Source organism: Scyliorhinus canicula, chromosome 7, assembly GCF_902713615.1.
Source record: "Scyliorhinus canicula chromosome 7, sScyCan1.1, whole genome shotgun sequence".
Lineage (NCBI taxonomy): Eukaryota > Metazoa > Chordata > Chondrichthyes > Carcharhiniformes > Scyliorhinidae > Scyliorhinus > Scyliorhinus canicula.
The window spans coordinates 147,820,912-147,841,889 of NC_052152.1; the positions used below are offsets into that span (position 1 = coordinate 147,820,912).

Sequence of the window (20,978 nt, forward strand, 5' to 3'; positions counted from 1 at the left end):
GTTAGGTCCGTCGCGCATAGCTGAACCCTGCTGTGCTCTTCACTACCTCAAGTGCTGCTTGCCGTTTAGCGGCTCTGGGGCCTCACCTTTATACCATATATCTATATGAACAGAAAGCTGTGTACCTAAATTTGTGGGTTGGAGCAGAAAGTTACAAAAGCACAGAGACAGGTTAAATGACTAGACAAAACCATGGCAAACGGAGAGCCCCCACTAACTACAGGCTGATAACCATGTTGTCTAAAAGGACAGCAGTCAGGAACTGACCAACACAGAGAGAGGACCCGGCAAGGTATAACCGAACCCCATGTAAATAGTTGCTCTTATAAATAAATGTCTTTTTTTGTTCACTCGTCGGATTCCCTTAGCCTTTATTAAAGTGAGGTCATCTAAGGAATCTAAGGACGAATCTGAATAATTTCTTAATGGCGCAAGACGGGGATTTGCGCAGGAGCAAAGGAATTTAGTTGTCTGCATACACAAATCTGTAAAAGCTAGTGCACAATATAAAAACTAATCTGAAAGGCGCTTCGAATATAGGCTCTTATATAAAGGACACTGAAATAGGAAATTCAGAAAGTGATACTTCATTTGTACTTCATCAAACCCCTTACTGCATCCCGTTTTCTTTTAATATATGATGTTGGAGTGCAGACACTGCTGCTAAAGCTATCATTTATTGATCATCCCTTAGCCCCTTGAAAAATGTTCATACGGGACAATCTAGAATGTGAGGTCACAGATGTAGGTTGAGAGGCGGTATTTTTAGAACATAGATGAGGAGGAACTACTCCTCACAGAGGGTGGTGAATTTGTGGAACTCGGTCCCCATAGTGTGATGGAATCTGAGCCATTAAATGGTTTCAAGAAGGAGATAGAGATAGTTCTGATAAAGAAAACAGGTTAAAGGGACATGGGGAACAGGTAGGAGGTGGATTTGAGACCATTCGCTGAGTTGTTAAGTGCAACAGTTTGATCACATTTGGACACTGACCATAATATCCACCGGTATCCACCCTCAATACATTAGCCCAGCTAATACACCTGAACTGTATTTGTAACTTAAGGCATTAATTCCATAAATGAATAAAATCTATTTCAGTTCTCCTACCGTGTATGCTAAGCGTGGTAATGTGCCTGTTTAAGGGCAAGTGTTCGGAGGGTCATGTGACAATCGGGAGGAGCACGAAAATCCTGAGGCTCAGTTAGTTGGTTAGAGATTTGGAGTCATGGAGTACGGTAGTCTTTATCTCACTCTCTGTAAATAATTCCTTATCTTAATAAACCATTTATTCATTGATCTACTTGGTAGTTGCCAGTCAGTCAAGATACTACACTAAGATACTGCTAATTGCTGAATCTGAGAATTGATTTTATATTCTAATTTTCTCTTTGATGATTTTGGCTGTGGTCACTTACATGTGTTCCAACAAGTGTTAACAATGTAAACATGAATATAATCAAGATTAGTTGATGTAAAATGGTATCTAAATTAAAACATTTAGTACTGTGGTTTTCAATTCATATTCAGCATAGTTTAATGTTGATGAGTTAAGGTGAAGGGATTAAGGAATCATCCGGCTCCCTTTGAAACCTTATTATTTCTAATCCAAATATTCTTGCACACCCAATAAACAATAATACTAAACCTATAACCATTCCCAGCAGGTGTAAATAAAGTTTATTCTCTTGTGGACAACCAGTAAGTTTATCCTTCTGTAATTGTCCAAAAATAAGGGGCTGGATTCTCCATTATTGGGACTATGTCCCCACACCAGCGTCAAAACAGTGGAGTTTCACGTCAGTGCGACCACTTGCTGGAGAAGCAGCTGAATGACGGGAGGCTGTTGGATATGAGGTCACTCTCATTGATTGTACTGAAATGGGGATTAAGTGGTGATAATTGGTTTCCCGCCATGCTACGGCGAGATCCCGATTTTGCCTATGGGAGCAGGCCGGTTGTATCGCAAACTGTTTTGCACCCGGCGCGGATCTCGATTTTGGCTTCTCCCGCTATTCACCGGCTTCGTTATGCTTGAGCGCGAGAAGATCGCCAGAAGATCGCGCCCTATTTGTTCTGTTATTGGGAGGTGGCTGCGTAGTGGTGTTGTCATTAGACTAAAAAGCCAGAGGCTCAGGGAATCCTCTAGGGACCTGGGTACAAATCCCACTAGGCAGATGGTGAAATTTGAAATCAAACAAAAATCTGAAATTAATAGTCGACAATAAAACCATTCTTCATTGTCAGAAGTTGGTTGCTTGGCAACAGATGCTACCCGTTGCGGTCGTGGCTGATGGCACCTATAGGGAGGCCACAGAGCGGCGCAGAGCACTGCTACAATGATGCCCATTGTGTGACCAGAAGTGTGGTGGACAGGTGCCTCGGGGTGCTCAAGATGCGCTTCAGGTGCCTGGACTGCTCTGGAGATGCCCTCCAGTATGAGTGAAGGAGGGTCAGCCTCATCGTTGTGGTCTGCAGCGTCCTCCACAATTTAGCCCAGCAGAGGAGCGATGTGCTGGAGGAGGGTGAGGAGCAAGGGCAGGTCTCTCCAGACGAGGAGGATGGGGGGGGAGGGGGACAATGGACGGTACATGGGGGCTGGACATGCACGGGAGGCTGCACTAAGCCACCGGCAGGGCCAGCGAGCATGGTGGACTTTGATCGATGCAGGTTTCACCAACTTGGGGGGGGCTGGGCAGCAGCAAGGACACCACAACACCGCACCCCCTCACCACCGACCACCCTCACCTCCCACACCACCGAACACACTCCCCTCCCTCACCACTGAACACACTCCCCTCCCTCACCACCGAACACACTCCCCTCCCTCACCACCGAACACACTCCCCTCCCTCACCACCGAACACACTCCCCTCCCTCACCACCGAACACACTCCCCTCCCTCACCACCGAACACACTCACCTCCCCCACACTGAACACACTCACCTCCCACACCACTGAACACACTCACCTCCCACACCACCGAACACACTCACCTCCCACACCATCGAACACACTGACCTCCCTCACCACCGAACACACTCACCTCCCTCACCATCGAACACACTGACCTCCCTCACCACCGAACACACTCACCTCCCACACCACCGAACACACTCACCTCCCCCACACCGAACACACTCCCCTCCCTCACCACCGAACACACTCACCTCCCTCACCATCGAACACACTCCCCTCCCTCACCACCGAACACACTCACCTCCCACACCACCGAACACACTCACCTCCCCCACACCGAACACACTCCCCTCCCTCACCACCGAACACACTCACCTCCCTCACACCGAACACATTCACCTCCCCCACACTGAACACACTCACCTCCCACACCACTGAACACACTCCCCTCCCTCACCACCGAACAAACTCCCCTACCACACTACCGAACACACTCACCTCCCCCACACCGAACACACTCACCTCCCACACCACCAAACACACTTCCCTCCCCCACCACCAAACCACCCGCATGCACCACCCCTCCATTATACATCTGCCTGCGGCACAACGCGCTCGGGGCACTGGGTTGGCAGTGGCAGAGGGTCTGATCCATGGGATCCATGGAGGATGATGACAGCCCACTCTGCGATGAGCTTCGAGCTCCACATCGCCAGACAATGTCTGTCTCATGCCCACGGTAGCACCTGCCACCTGGGTGGTCTCTGCATGCGAGCTGGCCACTCCATCACATGGCCCTGTCATATTGCTGGGGACGGGGTGTTGATGATGTCCGGGGGAGGGGGTGGTTTTGGTGGGGCTGCATGGCGCGCCCACTGGGCCTCACTCTTCTATAACCCCTCATCCACAGTGGCCCTCACTTACCGCCCCATCCCCACACCCATCCGACAGAGCACAGAGGCAGCTTTCATCGGTGATGATGAGCCATCAATTGCACGTGAGACGAGTTGCTGTACAAAAGTTAGGCTTTAATAAGCTAGAACTTAGCCCTGCGGTCGACTACAATAAATGGACGACCGCCAGGCGTTCTGACTATTTATACCTCGGTATGGAGGCATGGTTAACTCAGCAGCTCGACCAATCGGAGAGCCGTCACATGACTGGTCTCAACCAATCGGTCGAGAGGCACATGACCGACCAGGGCCAATGGTAAGCCAGTGTTCTGCACCAATGGCAGACAGCTTTGCAAATCATACCACCACAGGTGATAAGATGTGTTTAATGAGCAGAGGTACATCCAGTCTGTGCCCTAGCCCCTATAACTAAACTGTGCCCTGCACCTGTGTCAACTTAACTGGTGTCTATCTTTCTGGCCTTATGGGCCCTATCACTATGCCAAGGTGGTTCCCCAGACAGTACAGCAGAAGTGGAGGTGGACTGCTGTGACCATTGCCCTGTGATTAGGGTCCCCATTGGCGCGCGTTTCCTGGAACGGCCCGACCTGGATGGGCCTGGCTACTCCTTAGGCGTCCCGGCGAACGTGATGCCGCCCTGTTCTGCCGCTACCCACCAGATGCAGCTGGGACAGGAGGAGGGGTAGTCTCAGGTGCCATGGTGTCCTGGCACCTCCCTGCAAGAGTCACCGGCATGGGCCCCAGCACCTTCTCCTCCCTCGGGGTGCCCGATGGCCCCCAGGCTTCTCCATGTGATGGGGTGCGAGTGGAGCCAAACCCCGAGGCCCCTCCCACACCTGCTGCTGCCAGTCCTGGAGGCCTGCTCTGGTATCGACCAGGGTATGAACGATAGTGGCCATGGAGCTCAGGGAGTTGGCCATCCCTGTCTGGGTCTGCGCGCGCCTACCAGCACCTGGACAATGGCACCAATGTTCTCAGCCATTGTCTGCTGAGGCTGGGACACACTGAGGAGTGCAGCTGAAATCTGCAGCTGGCTCTGGAACATGGCTGCCTGTGAGTGGGCAGCCATGTCCTGGGCCACAGGCCTCGCCTGCACAGGTAGCCCCAGGCCTTGCATTACCTTACCCATGTCCGACACCTTCGTCCCCATTGCCTCCACCGCGGACACCACTTGTGCGGTTTCGGCCTGGGTGGCACGCATAACCGGCACCACTCCCTGCTCCTGCAGGCGGTTGGACTTCTCCACCTACATCTGCAGGTGCTGGAAGCCGGCCGTCATCCCCTTCTCTGGTCCCTGGGTCGCTGACTGCACCTGCCCTGTGGGTGGGACTGGATATTCCAGGAACCCGGGACCCATCTGGGTGGCAGCTGGTTGCTGGGGCTGGGTTGCCCTCCGACCATCCAGCCCCTGTGCTGCTCCTACCTCCACCTGCTGTACCGGACAGGCTGTACCGGTGTGCACTAGTAAGTGTCCCAGAAGCCTCCTCACTAAAGAGCCCAGCCAAGGTGACAGTCTCTGCGATAGTGGAGGGTGTAGGAGATAGCAGTGACGGAAAGTCTGTGTCATTATCAGACCCAAAGCCCGGGGTCTCCTGTGTCGTGGTGTGCTGTGTGTATGTCCTCTGTGTGTTGTTTTCCTGTGTTTCCATCCTCTGGCTCATCTCGGGCGGAGGGCTGTCATTACAGCTGCCTGTGGTGGTATGGATATGAGCACTGCCATTGGTGCAGACCACTGGCTTCCCATTGGCAGTGGCTGGTCATGTGCCTCTCATCCGATTGGTTGGGACTAGTCATGTGACTGCTCTCCAATTGGTCGAGAGGCAAGTAGGCCCCGCCTCCAAGGCGGGGTATAAGTACCCAGAGTTCTCGGCGGTCGGCCATTATCTGTAGTCGACCACCGGGCTAACAACTAGCTGATTAAAGCCACAGTTCGGATCCTAATTGTGTCTTGAGTCGAATTGATGGTACATCAATTTAATCAGCTAGAGTTTTCGAATTGGAGCTATGCATCAAGCCTGACTGCCTCCGTAGCAGCCCGCATGCTGCAAATCCGTCTGCAATCTTTAAACACTGGCAGGCGTCTTTTAATAACTACCTGACGACTGCAGCCGGCAAGCCTACCAAGGAGCAGAAACTCCACATCCTCCACTCATGCGTGGGCACATAGGTCTACGCAATGATCGAGGACGAAGGTGACTTTGATGCGGCCATGGAGATTCTCAAAGGACACTTTCTCCGGCCGGTCAACGAAGTATACACACGGCATCTCCTGACGACCAGACAACAGTTCCCTGATGAGTCCCTCGACGAGTTTTACCAGGCCCTCGCAGCTCTAGGGAGAAGGTGTGCATGTCTCCAGGTTTCGGCAACTGAGCACATGGAACTTCTAATCAGAGACGCTTACGTTGCTGGCATGCAGTCTCCTTCTATCCGCCAACGATTGCTGGAGAAGAACGCCCTCAGCCTAGCTGTGGCACGGACTCTTGCAACCTCCCTGGAGGTTGCTGACCTGAACGCCCGCGCATACGCCACCGGCCGCACAGAACTCCCTGGACTTCATGGCACGCGCCATCCCGTCCTCCGTGGACCCCAAACCCCCCAAAGCCTGAGCTGCGGATCGCTCCGACAAACTAACGGGGCCCCGTTGCTATTTATGTGGCCTCTCAAGGCACTCCCGCCCGCGCTGCCCGGCCCGCTCCGCTTTGTGTAAGAGCTGCGGGAAGAAGGGCCACTACGCGGTGGTCTGCCAGACCAAGTCGGTCGCTGCTGTTCCGCGCAGCGGCCGTGGATCGCCCCCCCCCCCACCGGGCCCCCCCAGGGCCCCGCGCCACGCACCGACCTCTCCGGCCCGCCTCCCGGCCCCCGCAACGGCCCCACGGTCCTCCCGACACTCGCTCCCAGCCGCCCGACCGGCCCGTAGACGCCGCTGACACTGCCCCCAGCCGCCACGAGGCTCCCACGGGCGCCACCATCTTGGGTCCCGGACGCCATGTGCGGGCCATGGGCACCGCCATTTTGGGGCCCCGGCTCCACGTGCGGGACCTGGGCACCGCCACCTTGGGGCCACAACTCCACGTGCGGGTCCTGGGCGCCGCCATCTTTGGCCAACATGGAAGGGTCTGCAAGCGATCGCTCTGCCACTGAGGATGATCTGGAGCTCTCACCATGGCTGGCTTCCATCAAACTCGACCAGTCGCGACCACGCACACTCGCCAAGACTACGACAACGGTTCAGTCTCAACGGACACAAAACGAGGTGCCTGCTGGACTCCGGGAGCACGGAAAGTTTCGTCCACCCCGACACGGTAAGACGCTGCGCGCTCCCCATCCATCCAGTTAAACATAAAATTGAATTGGCCTCAGGTTCGCACTCCGTCCAAATCACCGGGTGCTGCATAGCGGACCTCACAGTCCAGGGGAGGGTTTTCAAAAACTTCAAACTCCTCATTCTCCCCCGTCTATGCGCTCCGGCACTCTTGGGCCTGGATTTCCAGTGCAACCTGCAGAGCTTGACCTTTCAATTCGGCGGCCCTATTCCTCCTCTTACTGTTTGCAGCCTCGCGTCCCTCAAAGTGGACCCCCCTTCCTTGTTTGCTAATCTCACCCCAGATTGTAAACATGTCACCACGAGGAGCAGACGATACAATGCCCAGGACCGGACCTTCATCGGGTCTGAGGTCCAGAGGCTCCTTAAGGACGGAGTGATCGAGGCCAGCAACAGTCCCTGGCGAGCCCAAGTGCTGGTAGTTCGGACTGGGGAGAAAAACCGGATGGTCATCGATTACAGTCAGACCATCAAACTCGACCAGCTGGACGCGTATCCTCTCCCCCGTATTTCTGACCTGGTTAACAGGATCGCGAAGTACAAAGTCTTCTCCACGGTGGACCTTAAGTCCGCCTACCACCAGCTCCTCATCCACGCGAATGACCGAAAGTACACCGCGTTTGAGGCAGATGGGCGCCTCTACCACTTCCTCAGGGTTCCATTCGGTGTCACAAATGGAGTCTCGGTCTTCCAACGGGAGATGGACCGAATGGTCGACAAGCACGGTATACGGGCCACCTTCCCGTATCTCGATAACGTCACCATCTGCGGCCACGACCAGCAGGACCACGAAGCCAACCTCAAAATTCCTCCGAACCGCAAAACTCCTTAATTTAACATACAATAAGGATAAGTGCGTGTTTAGCACCGACCGTCTAGCCATCCTTGGCTACGTAGTGATAGGCCCCGATCCCGAACGCATGTGCCCCCTGATGGAACTCCCTCTCCCCAACTCCCTCAAATCCCTCAAACGCTGCCTGGGCTTCTTCTCATATTATGCCCAGTGGGTCCCCAACTACGCAGACAAAGCCCGCCCCCTCATCCAGTCCACCTCCTTTCCCCTGTCGATGGAGGCCCACCAGGCCTTTAGCCGCATCAAAGCGGATATCGCAAAGGCCACGATGCATGCTATCGACGAGTCCCTCCCATTCCAGGGCGAGAGCGACGCGTCTGACGTAGCTCTGGCGGCCACCCTGAACCAAGCGGGCAGACCCGTGGTCTTCTTTTCACGAACCCTCCACGCTTCCGAAATCCGCCATTCCTCGGTGGAAAATGAGGCACAGGCCATAGTCAAAGCTGTGCGACATTGGAGGCACTATCTGGCCGGCAGGAGGTTTACCCTCCTCACAGACCAACGGTCAGTAGCTTTCATGTTCGATAATGCATAGAGAGGCAAGATCAAGAACGACAAGATCTTGCGGTGGCGGATCGAGTTGTACACGTACAACTACGATATCTTGTATTATCCTGGGAAGCTCAACAAGCCTTCTGATGCCCTATCCCGCGGTCCCTGCGCCAGCCCGCAGATTGACCGCCTCCGCTCCCTCCACACGGACCTCTGCCATCCAGGGGTCACCCGTATTTACCATTTTATTAAGACCCGCAACCTGCCCTACTCCGTCGAGGAAGTCAGGACCGTCACCAGGGACTGCCACGTCACACCGAGTGCAAACCGCACTTCTACCGCCCCGAACGAGCGCATCTGATCAAGGCATCCCGCCCCTTTGAACGTCTCAGTATAGACTTCAAGGGCCCCCTCTCCTCCACCAACCGTAACACATATTTCTTGAGTGTTATCGACGAATACTCCCGCTTCCCTTTCGTCATTCCCTGTCCCGACATGACCACGACAACCGTCATAAAGGCCCTCCTATCCATCTTCTCCCTGTTCGGTTACTCCGCGTACATCCACAGCGATCGGGGGTCCTCCTTTATGAGCGACGAACTGCGTCAGTTCCTGCTCAGCAGGGGCATAGCCTCTAGCAGGACGACCAGTTATAACCCCCGGGGTAACGGTCAGGTCGAGCGGGAGAATGGCACCATTTGGAAGACCATCCTGCTGGCCCTACGGTCCAGAGATCTCCCTGTTCCCCGTTGGCAAGAGGTCATCCCCGACGCCCTCCATTCAATCCGGTCTCTCCTCTGTACTACCCCTACTCAAACACCTCATGAACGTCTTCTTGTTTTCCCCAGGAAGTCGTCCTCAGGATCCCCTCTCCTGACCTGGCTTACCAGCCCCGGGCCCATTTTGCTCCGGAAGCATGTGCGGGTGCACAGGTCTGACCCGTTGGTTGAGCGAGTCCAGTTACTCCATGCCAACCCGCAGTATGCGTACGTGGAATATCCCGATGGTCGGCAGGATACGGTCTCGCTTCGGGACCTGGCACCCGCCGGTGTGCGGCCTTCTTCCCCTACATCAGCACCTACCCCCCCCAACCCCAATTCCCCTTCAGCGTCCCCCGCACCCCCACGACCCAGCGCACATCCCCCCTCTTCCCCGATTACAGCGTCTCCACCACCGGCCCGGGGTACGGAGACACATTACGACCGACGCTCCCGGAGGCGAGGACGACCATCAGCCCGACATCACCGGCTCCACTGCGACGGTCCTCCAGAACACCATGGGCACCCAACAGGCTGATCGTGTCCATCTGATGCGGCCATGGGACCTTTTTTTGGATATTTTGTGTTACTCTGTTGTTAGTAGTAGTAGTATTGTTTTGCCATGAGCCAGTGGGCAGCCCATCTTTATCGAATTTCGCTGTGCATACCACCAGTCCTCGGACCCCCCCCTCTTTCTCTCCCACTTACACCCCCCCCGCCTTCTTTCTCCACAAGGGGTGAATGTGGTGGTATGGATACGAGCAATGCCATTGGTGCAGAGCACTGGCTTCCCATTGGCTCTGGCTGGTTATGTGCCTCTCATCCGATTGGTTGGGACTAGTCATGTGACTGCTCTCCAATTGGTCGAGAGGCAAGTAGGCCCCACCTCTGAGGCGGGGTATAAGTACCCAGAGTTCTCGGCGGTTGGCCATTCTCTGTAGTCAACCACCGGGCTAACAACTAGCTGATTAAAGCCACAGTTCGGATCCTAATTGTGTCTTGAGTCGAATTGATGGTACATCACTGCCCTACCCAGCTACTTGGGTCCCTGGGGGGGCTCCGGCCCTGGCACTAGTTGGGGGCGGGGGGGAGCCGGATGGCCCAGGACCATCGCCGGTGTCGGTCCTGCAAGACACAAGACAGCTTGTATGGTTGACAGATAGACGGGGCTGAGGTGTGATTTGGTGAGGGGTTGGGGTGAGGAGGTGGCATGAGGGGATGGGGTGAGGGGTTGGGATGAGGTTGTGGGGTGAGGGGGTGGGGGTGTGCACACATGTGTTGTGAGGGGCCACATACAGGCAGGGGGTTCTCACTTGGTGGCACGCCTTCGACCACCGCATAGGCATCCTTACACTCTTCCGGTCCGCCAACAATGTCCAGTGCCCACTGCTCGGGCATGGTGAGGGGACATTGATCTGGTAGTCCCCCTCCGGTCTTCTCCCACTCCTGGTGGCCGTGTGTGGACTTCTCCTTGGTGGTGGAGGGGGGGGGGGGGGGGGGGGGGGACAAACAGAAACAGCAACAGTGTGAGATGGTCCGATGCATGCAAACCATGAGTTGGCTCTCTGATGGCATCAGTGCACATGTCACCCAGCCTTTGCGGCTGGCAGTGGTGGGTGCAGCCATATGGGTCAGGGTGGGGGTGGGACCGTCGCCCGGTAGGGGGGAGAGGGGAGTGGGTCTCTTGTGTGTGGGCGGGGTAGGGTGTTTGGTGCCGGGGCACAGTGCTGGGTACTCACCCTGGCTGCCCTAAAGAGGTCGTGCAGCTTAGAACATAGAACAGTACAGCACAGAACAGGCCCTTCGGCCCTCAATGTTGTGCCGAGCCATGATCACCCTACTCAAACCCACATATCCACCCTATACCCGTAACCCAACAACCCCCCCCCCCCAACCTTACTTTTATTGGGACACTAAGGGAAATTTAGCATGGCCAATCCACCTAACCCGCACATCTTTGGACTGTGGGAGGAAACCGGAGCACCCGGAGGAAACCCACGCACACAGGGGGAGGACGTGCAGACTCCACACAGACAGTGACCCAGCCGGGAATCGAACCTGGGACCCTGGAGCTGTGAAGCATTTATGCTAACCACCATGCTACCCTGCTGCTTCTTCCGGCATTGGTCAGCAGTCCTGGCCACCGGTCCAACGGTGCTGATGGACTCGGCCACCTCCGCCCAGGTACGGTGGGCGATGGCGCCTGCTGTCCTGCGGTCCAGTCCGGGGTATAACACATGCCTTCTCTCCTCCAAGGCATCCAGGAGGGCATCCAACTCGCCGTCCGTGAATTGCGGGGCTGCTGGTCTGGCAGCCATCTTGCCTGCCACGGCTGTGTGTAAGGGGAGAATGCTTTTCAGCAGCCGTGGCGTCGCGTCAATGACGCAACCCGGATATCGGCAGCCGATCGGCGGCTGCTCCCTCAGGTGCTTCACTTTGTTAGACCCTTGTGGGCCGCTGAAGAGCTGCGCCTGGGGGCCTGATGGCGCCATCGTGAAATTGCACGGTTTTCACGACGGCATTAACAGCCCCATTTTCAGAGAATCCAGCCCATGACCGCAAGCTCAGTTCCGACCCCTCTTGGCATTCTCCAAATGCTCCAAACAGGACAGGGAGTGGGTTCAATATTGAAGGGGAGTGCGTATGGCCTCCAGCATTCACTGGAGAGTCGGCGAGATGAGAGCTGACATGTGAGAAGCGAAGGAATGTTTTTAAAAGGTCAAAGCTGCCTGATCATCTTCCTGGAGGAGAAACTCCTTCATGGTGTGGCCAGAGCTGGCACCAAATCACCTAGGAAGTTGAATGGCAATGAGCTCTTCTAATTCGCTCCAAATCGGAATGCACCAATTTCTAATAAAAATCAAAGACTGAATTTGTAAGTTAAGGCAGGTAGGACTGGAACTCTAAATCATCACACCAAGGGCAGAACTTTGTAGCCATGTTGCAGCAGGGGTGGGCCGCAAAATGTGGCAAACGGTTCAAAGGTCCGTTGACTTTTACAGGACTGTAAAATCCCACAGGTGGGAGGGGCTGTAAAAAAATCTGCCCCACGAGGTTTTCCACCCCAACTACACATGACCCCAGCACAGTTCCTCATCAAGCATTCATCCTGAGCTCAGCAACCTTCGTGGGTCTCTTGCTGGCAGTCAGCAATTCCAACCCCAAGCCACCCTCATTTGTTGGTGTCTTAGAGGCTCTCATGTCCTTTTATTGCTGCTTGTGTTTCTCCAAGAGCGATAGCGATGGCCCCATTGCAGCATTGCCCAGCTTCTGCTCTGGGCCACTGAAATCACTCCATTTGCCGGCTAGAATTCCACCAGGAGCTCAACATAAATGCTTAACAAACCTCATCCTGAAAAACTGTATTGGAGTTATGGGTGCGTGAGGTGGTAAATCTCTTGGTGTGGGAAATTAGAGATCCAGACATACATGCCTTAGCTTGTTAATTCAGTCTCGTTTTTTTTTTGGGGGGGTGGAAATTAATGCATTGGATTTAATTAAAAGAACTGGTTACCATTCAACTAGCTGGTGATTTTTTAAAATAGTGGATATGACTCTGAGTGCAGAGAACAATTGCAGTTGTACAGGGTAGAGAGATGGTAATATAGTGGAAATGTCGCTGGACTAATAATCCAGAGGCCCCAATTAACGCTCGAAGCAAGATTTTGGATTCAAATCTCATCACGGCAGTTGGTGAAATGTCAATTGAATCTGGAATTGAAAGCTGGCCTCAGTAATGGTGACCAGGGTGGCACTGCCAGGGTGCCCAGGTGTCACTGCCACAGTGTCCTAGTGCCAGCTGGAGTGCTAGGGTGCCAGCCCCACCCTGTCTTCAACTACCCAGGGGTCTCCAATGGTCTGGGAGACCCCACCTCCCCCCACCCCCCCCCCCCCCACCCCCCCAGGTGTCATTATGACTGGTTCACTTTTGCGCGAACTAGTACTAAACAGCATCCTGATAAACAGCATCCTGATGAGGTATCCCAGCTGTGGACATTGAATTGCGGGCACTGGATAATTCTGGCGTCAGGAGCTATTAGGCTCATTTAAATATTCAGATCTGGATCTCGCCCTGTGAATGTCAAGTTTCCGTTGCACCCGGATCTGCGTCGGGCACACCAGTGTTGTTGAATCACGCCCTCTGTTCCTCTCTTCATCAACACTGCTAGACCTGCTGCCTTTTTCCAGCATTTTCTGTTTTTATTCAAGAGCAATTAGGGAAAAGAAACAAATTCTGGCCTTGCCAGTGACGTCTAAATCCCCAAATAAAGGAATGTTTTAAAAAGGGTGAGATCCAGCCGATTGCAATTGAAACGCGTTACCAGCTTTGCATTATGAATCAGAGAGATTTCCCATGACATTTCTTGAACTATCAGCAGGTTTGTTTCCCCTATTGTGGTGTCCGGGTTGTGCAGCTGATGATTGCATTGGAGGTGTGCAAGTTGTATGCTGTGTCCGATTGGGGCAGTCTTAATGGGCCCAAAGGTCTTTTTTCAACCTTCTTTTCCTTTATTTAGAATGTCTTAAAATTAAAATATCCAGCTCGCATGGGGAGAATAAAGCCGTCGACAAAACCACAGCACTTATCAAACAAGTAGACAAGAAGTAAACGCTTCCTCTTCATGACACGGCATAAGTGGTCGGCCACAACATTAAAAGCAATCTGAAACTGATATGCAATGTCTACAAATTGACATTTCAACATCCTGCCTGGTAAATGCTGTCTGGGACATTAGGGAATATTGCAATTATGAGAAGCAGCCAATTATGAGAATCGATATGAACTCTAAAATCCAGCCACCAATACATCTGGCTCCACAACCCACACAAACCAATCGAAGAGTGTGGCAGCAATAAACTGACACCAAACACATTGAAATCAGTAGTTATTAAATAAAGTGGGGGGGGGGGGGGGGGGGGAGGGGAATAACAAAAAAAAATCTTCTTTTAAGTTATCATTGATGGAATACTCATTCTGAAGTTTCTCTAACTCATTCTTAATTGATTACCTGTCTGAGCAATCAGCTTAAATCTGTCTACATCTGGATCATATTTATTTCTGTTGAATTGCACTGTGATATGGAACGGTTGTCCCCGTCTGACTATCAGTCGCTTGGTGCTGATCCCAGCGGTCCTGTGCTCTGTGTTGTTCTTCTCGTAGTGAAAGTCAACGGAACGCATATCTTGCATGGCATAGTCTGCAGCTTAAATGAAGCGAAAATATGAATTAAGTTTTAAGCTCTTGCAGCTTATGAGGAGAACCTTATTGAAACTGTAAGCAATTTCTACCTTTGTTAAAATAGCAGACAAAAGGAACTTCATTAAAACATAGTGGGTGGGATTCTCCGTTCCCCCAGCTATGTGTTTCTCGGCAGAACAGGCTGGATTGTCCAATAATGGGGCTATGTCCCCACACCCGCTAGAAAACGGGCGCAAATCACTCTGGACGTTCTTGGAGAAAGTCGTACCTTTCACTGGCAGCGGCATTCTCTCTTCCCGCCACTTGTCAATGGGATTTCCCATTGAAGCCGCAGCATGCCCCTGGGAAACCCGTAGGCAGGGGTGTTCTGCCAGCGGGAAAAGAGAATCGGAACAGTCAGAGAATTCCAGCCAGTAAGTATTTATCCACCAATTTAACTTAGTGTAATATCACCCCAACGGGCTTTAATCTTATTTTAATCATAGAAGAAACAAGTGCTTTAAGTTAGTACATCTCGAGTTATCCTTCAAAATTACTGAAAAATTAACAATACGTCAGTTTAACAATTTGTATGTATAAGTACAGGAAAATGTCATAAGCTTGGGAGGATTTTTCAATGTGGGAAGAATTACAGTCAATACAGAGCCCAGGAAGGGAGGGACAATTGAGAGGCAGACAGATGAGCAAAAGCACAGGAAAGAAAAGGGGAGAGGTGGTAAGGTGCAGTAAATGGGATAATGGAAGGCAGAAGCACAATGACTGAATAAGTAGCTACCAATGATAAAGAGCAGGCAATGAGATGTGACCATCATCTGATATACTGGAGCAGCTGACAGTCCACGCAGATGCAAAACACCAGAGGATATCATTCGGTTGGGGATGGGACGGAATGATGTATAATTTTAAGAAAAAAGTGGACATGTTGAAATTGTCATTTCTCATGGCACAGGAGGCATTTTTAAAGATTATTCATCAATGGCAGGTAGGCATCACTGACAAGGCCAGCATTTATTGCCCACCCTAACTGCCCTTAACTGAGAGCTTGATAAGCCATTTCAGATGAGAGTTGAAACTCAACCACATTGCTGTGGACTGAGAATCACAAATAGGCCAAAAGTTTTCCTTCGCTATAACAATCTGGTAGTTACATGGTCACCATGATACTAGCTTTTTATTCCAAATATTTTTATGAATAGAATTCACAGTCGTCAGCTGCTGTGGGGAGATTTGGGCTAAATTCTCCGATTTGGAGAATATATCCCTTGCCACCGTGGGAACGGTGCCATTTTACACTTGGGGGCGAGCAGGGAGGCAGCATAGAGCACCCGACTAAGCTGCCGATATGGCCTGGAGAATTGCTGGGTCCATGGCCACGCATGCGCACGGAGACAGCCTGCAGTGGCCGTGCCGTGCTTCATGGCAGATACTGCTCGCAGACCCGGCCTTTTGGCCAGCTCGCACGCCCCGGACAGCCCACCACAGTCCCTCCAGCCATGAATAATGTCCCCCCTATCCGCTGATTGACCCTCCCCCGACTGTGGCAGCGCTGGATTGAGTCCGCAGCCGCCATGCTGATTCCCAGCGGGTGAGACCATGAGTGACCCATGGCGTCGGGAACTCGGCCGGTCGGGGGCGGAGCATCGGGGGACGGGCCTCAGACAATGGCCTGACATCGTGGATACCTGGCACGGCTTACTCGCTTTGGAGGGGGCAGAGCATCGGAGAAGCGACTCCGCCCCCGATTCTGTTGCAAATTTGGATTCTTCGGCCCGTCGCCTAACGCGATTTCGATGTCAGCGACCGGTGAATCCATACCTTGAAATCATGTATGTTAGGAAAGAGTTCATGTTCCCCAGTGCTTAAGGTGGAATTAGAGCTTTAATTGCTCAATAGACCACACTTATTGTTTGACAGACTGCACACATATGTAACGTAGATACAGGTGGCACTGCGGAGTTAGAGGATAAGTGATTGTAGAGCACATTAAAATTGGAGTTGAAGAAACCAAGATTTGCTTTCTAATTCTTATTACAGGGATACCATCGGAGTTTAACAATGTATCAGGATCATTATTGGTCTGTCAACACAGCACCTATGTTAATGTCTCTCTGCAAGTTGAAGGTGTCACACCGAGCCACCATTGGACCTGGCACCCACCAGTCTCCTGCCCCCATCAGCCTTATAGACCCTATCTGGATATATTTCATGCTGGCCAGCACTTAAGTGGCCAGGCAGCGTAATATAATGTTCTTTCATTGATATCGGGTAGAACTAGGGGCGGGATTCTCCCCTACCCAGCGGGACGGGGGGTCCAACCACTCCGGGGTCGGGCCTCCCCAAAGGTGCGGAATTCTCCACACCTTTGTGGGCTAGACCCGCGCCGGAGCGGTTGGCACCACGCCTACTGGCACATAAACCGGCGCCAGTGGCCTTTCAGGCCCGCCGCCCGGCAGCGGGGCTGGCCGAAAGGCTTTCGCCAGTTCGCGCATGTGGCGGCGGTGATGTCAGTGGCCAGCTGCCGCTGCGTCACCACCGGCGCATGCGCGCTGTGGGTTTCTCTTCCGCTTCCGCCATGCAGGAGGCCGTGGCGGAGGAAGAGGAGAAAGAGTGCCCCCAGGGCACTGGCCCGCCCCCTGATAGGGAGGCCCCAATCGCGGGCCTGGCCACCGTGGGGGCACCCCCTGGGGTCCGATCGCCCCGCACCCCCCCCCCCCCCAGGACCCCGGGGGCCCGGTCGCGCCGCCGAACCCGCCGCCACCAGAGGTGGTTCAAACCTCAGTGGCGGGAGAGGCCTCCCAGCGGCGGGACTTCGGCCCATCACGGGCCGGATAATCGCCGCTGGGGCCTCGCCGATCGGAGTGGCGAGATTCCCGCCCCCGCCAATTCCTGGGTGGCGGAGAATCTCTGCCACGGCGGGGGCAGGATTTTCGGCGGCCCCAGACGATTCTCCGACCCTGCTGGGGGTCGGAGAATTTCGCCCCTGAAATGTAACCACTTCTGGTCCCACCCACCATGCATGCATATCACGGGCAACATTCTCAGCCACATGCTTCTATGTCTCTATGAAGATTTCTCGGATCTTAACTGGCCCTGATTCACAGGGGAGCACGGTAGTGGGGAAAAATCAGCAACCAAAACCAAAAAGGTCTTGCTAAATTTATTGGCAGGAATTCATTATTTTTGGTATTATGGCTTTCAGACAGTCAAATTGACAGTCAGGGACCCTTGTGGAAAGTGCCCAGAAATTGGAAGTGAGAGCTTGAGGAATTGGAGCTTGGTGTGTTGGCGGTGGTGATGGGGCTAGAGGACAACGGATCATGGTAATGTTAAAGATAGGAGTGAGAGGCCTTGACTGATAGAGAAGGCTGAAGACTGCCTGTCATGGAGGAGGAGATGGGTACATCCCCGCTGCTCTTGACCCTCAGGGTGTGCTGTAAAGGACCTTACTTTCACAGAATCACACAGTAATACAATGCAGAAGAGGCCTTCGAGTCTGAGTCTGCTCCAACGCATGAAAAACACCTGACCTGTGTACATAATCCCAATTGTCAGCACTTGGCCTGTTCTTGAGCTTTAGCGCTTGACTTCCTTATATCCGAGCTCTGGGAAAGCCAACTGACATCTGTTAAATTGAACTGGATTAACCTGTTTTGAACATACAAATGAATTGTCCTCACTTCTCCATGGCAATTGAGGTCTTTTTATAATTATTTAACACCGCTTCACCCTCCTCTACCCATCGTAAAAGAGATGTTGCCTAATATCAAGGCCATATGTCGCAAAGATGCTTTTGAGTAGCTCCGCTTTTGCAAATTGTCATCTCTTTGTGTTCATTGTCTGTCACCGTTGGATTCAAAGTACCAGCTGCCTATCCAAATTCCATAAATGTTTGCACTGCGTAGGTTCCACTAAAGGCACATTAACAGAAAAATAAATGCACCTCGAGCACTTTTCAGCCTCAATGTAGAATCACTTCTGCAGTATACAGACAACTTAAAACAAGTTCTCAATGTGACTATGATGGGTTGGAAAACAAGCTCACCACATAAAACAGCTGGATCTTTACCTTCATTCGATACATGAATGATTATAAAAGTAATGTTTATACCATCCCTTCGCAAATTAGAATAATAAGAAAAATTACTCCTCGAAAATAAAAACAAATTGCAGGAACAAAGGATTCGGCCACTTAAGGGCGCGATCTACTGGCCGTGTCGCGCTCATACAGAATCACGCCTAAGTGTCGTTAGATAGTGGTGGGGAACTCGCATGCAAAACCCATCACAAAGCACACTCAGAAACTTTTCCTTGGTCTCTCGAGCCTGTTCTGTTATTTAGGGTAACCATGCTTGATCTGTGACCAAACTCCATACAGCACCCTTTGAATACCTCAATACGGTTGAAGAACAAATATCTAGCAATCTCAATTTTAAAATTAATAATTTATCTAGCATCAATTTCCATTTAGAGAAAAGGGATCTAAACTTCTCCCACCCTTTGTGAGTGGATCTGTATCTCCTAATTTAACTCCGGAAAGATCTGACTCTACTTTTGAGATTGTCCTCCGGATCCTTAAACCCATCCCCCTCCCCCCCGCAAAATGAATCAAATTTTTTCAGTTTTGATCAAAAGCTTTCCTTATATTGCCCCCAACGTTCAGCACTGTTCTTTTCATTTTCTTTGCTTTCTTATTAGTGCAACAAAACAAACAGCGGCTAAACAAACAAACCCAACTTGCAGGTCTAGCTTCTCCAAATACAATTTCTTTTGGTTTTGAAACCTGAGTAAATCAAAAAGATTAAAAGAGAAAACTCAGTTCTTAATAGCAAAAGGAAACAAGAGAATGGGAATCAAAGCAAGCAATCCCTGTACGTTTACTCACTGATTGCCATCTTGTATGAAGGTGAATGTTTTCTTTCTCTCACTTCCCCTCTTTCTCTCGCTTTTTCTCCGACTCTTCAGTGCAAAAGGTTTTTGCTTTCACAACGTAATAACTGATGCATAGTAACGGTCCAAAGAGGATCAAACCTTTACAGCAGGAAGCAGGTCATTAATTTCTACCATTAAAGGAGTGCTGCCTTTTTAAATAACTGAGAAACTTTTGTTGACGATCGTAAAAGGAAATCATTTAAATTGTGGACAATGTATATTTTGCACTCATTGCATAATAATGAAAATTACAAGTATCTGCTTTGTTACTCTGAAAGGAACAGGTTATCAATACATTTTTTCAACAAAGGCAGTGTCCCATTTAAGGACAAACACCGTTTCCTGATATGTGAGCTACTTTTATTTTAAGAAATACACCCCCAGAAAACCACATCAAACACATCTGCAAATATGGTACTCAGATAAAGCAGCCAGCCTACAATGGGCAATTGCAAATAGATTAGCAAGATTTTACAAAATGGTTTTGGTGCAGTAGATCTTCCTTATTTCAAAGTGAATGTTGAAAATTACTTTCAGTAAGAGCGAGTTATAGCACTGAGGACTCAGGAAATAACATTAGCGTGTTGTCAGCACAAGTTTTCAAATTTGCATGTCAGTTTGATTCACACCAGTTTCAAAAACGGTCTCTTAGCTATCAAGGTAGGAAAAAAATCAAACAAATGCTAAAACCCTTGTAATCATTTGGCTCTGAAATTAGGACATGGATGATGGTATTTATCCTTTAATAATCTATACAGGTAATAACAAGTGGTGGCACAGTGGTTAGCACTACTGCCTCTCAAAGCCAGGGACCCGGGTTTAATTCCAACCTTGGGTCACTGGCTGTACGGAGTCTGCACATTCTCCAGGTGCTCCGGTTTCCTCCCACAGTCCAAAGGTGTACAGGTTAGGTGGATTGGCCAAGCTAAATTGCCCCTTAGTGTCCAAAGGTTAATTGGGATTGCAGGTTTACTGGGACAGGGTGGGTGCTTTTTCAGAGAATCAGTGCAGACTCGAAGGGCGGAATGGTTTTCTTCTGCACTGTAGTTGTAGTTTTTCTGTGAAACTCTGCCAGTTGGTCACCTGGAAGTTAAAAACAACTCCAATAACATTGTACTCTTTGAATATTAATCTACTACAACCTTGAGAATCTCGTTAAAACAGTTAATACCTCCATTGAAGTGGCAGACAAAGAAATGTCAAAGATTTTAAGCATTCATGCATTAATAATAATCATGTTTTATTACAGGACAACGGACATGAACGAGTTGAATGATATCATACAATAGCTGTTGTTCTGGTACACGTCTAACATTTAAATAAGACCAGTCATTTGGAAACAAACAAAACAAAACATCTCAAGGGCCCTTTCAGCCGCTGCTGTCAAGGATTTGAATCTCAGGGGATTGCATTGTATCAAGCCACGCTCAGCCTACATCTGTGCCAATATACACAAGTGCCTAACTGAGATGTCGAACATTATAAAGAGCATAACAACATCACATCCCTGTTCACCAGAGCCTCCTTTGGCTCAGGTTCAAAACACAAGCACACCTTCCCTCATGAATGCGTTAACTGGTACTCTG

The 20,978-nt window shown here is 51.3% G+C and overlaps 1 protein-coding gene across 3 annotated transcripts in view; it reads right to left on the bottom strand.

The window, feature by feature from the left end:
* LOC119969447 (protein-glutamine gamma-glutamyltransferase 2-like) overlaps positions 1-19,561 on the bottom strand; it is a 36,458-nt gene extending 16,897 nt beyond the window's left edge. The window contains exons 1-2 of one of the 3 annotated variants that reach the window (XR_005461365.1): positions 19,346-19,561; positions 14,273-14,467 (exon numbers count right to left, since the gene is read on the bottom strand). Coding sequence is in view for 2 of the 3 variants with exons in the window: in XM_038803085.1 (XP_038659013.1) it covers positions 14,273-14,467; positions 19,346-19,355 (205 nt within the window). In the remaining variant the exon portion in view is untranslated. The remainder of the gene's footprint in view (positions 1-14,272; positions 14,468-19,345) is intronic. The other 2 variants (XM_038803086.1, XM_038803085.1) reach the window with 2 other exon arrangements.
* Positions 19,562-20,978: the final 1,417 nt, after the last annotated feature.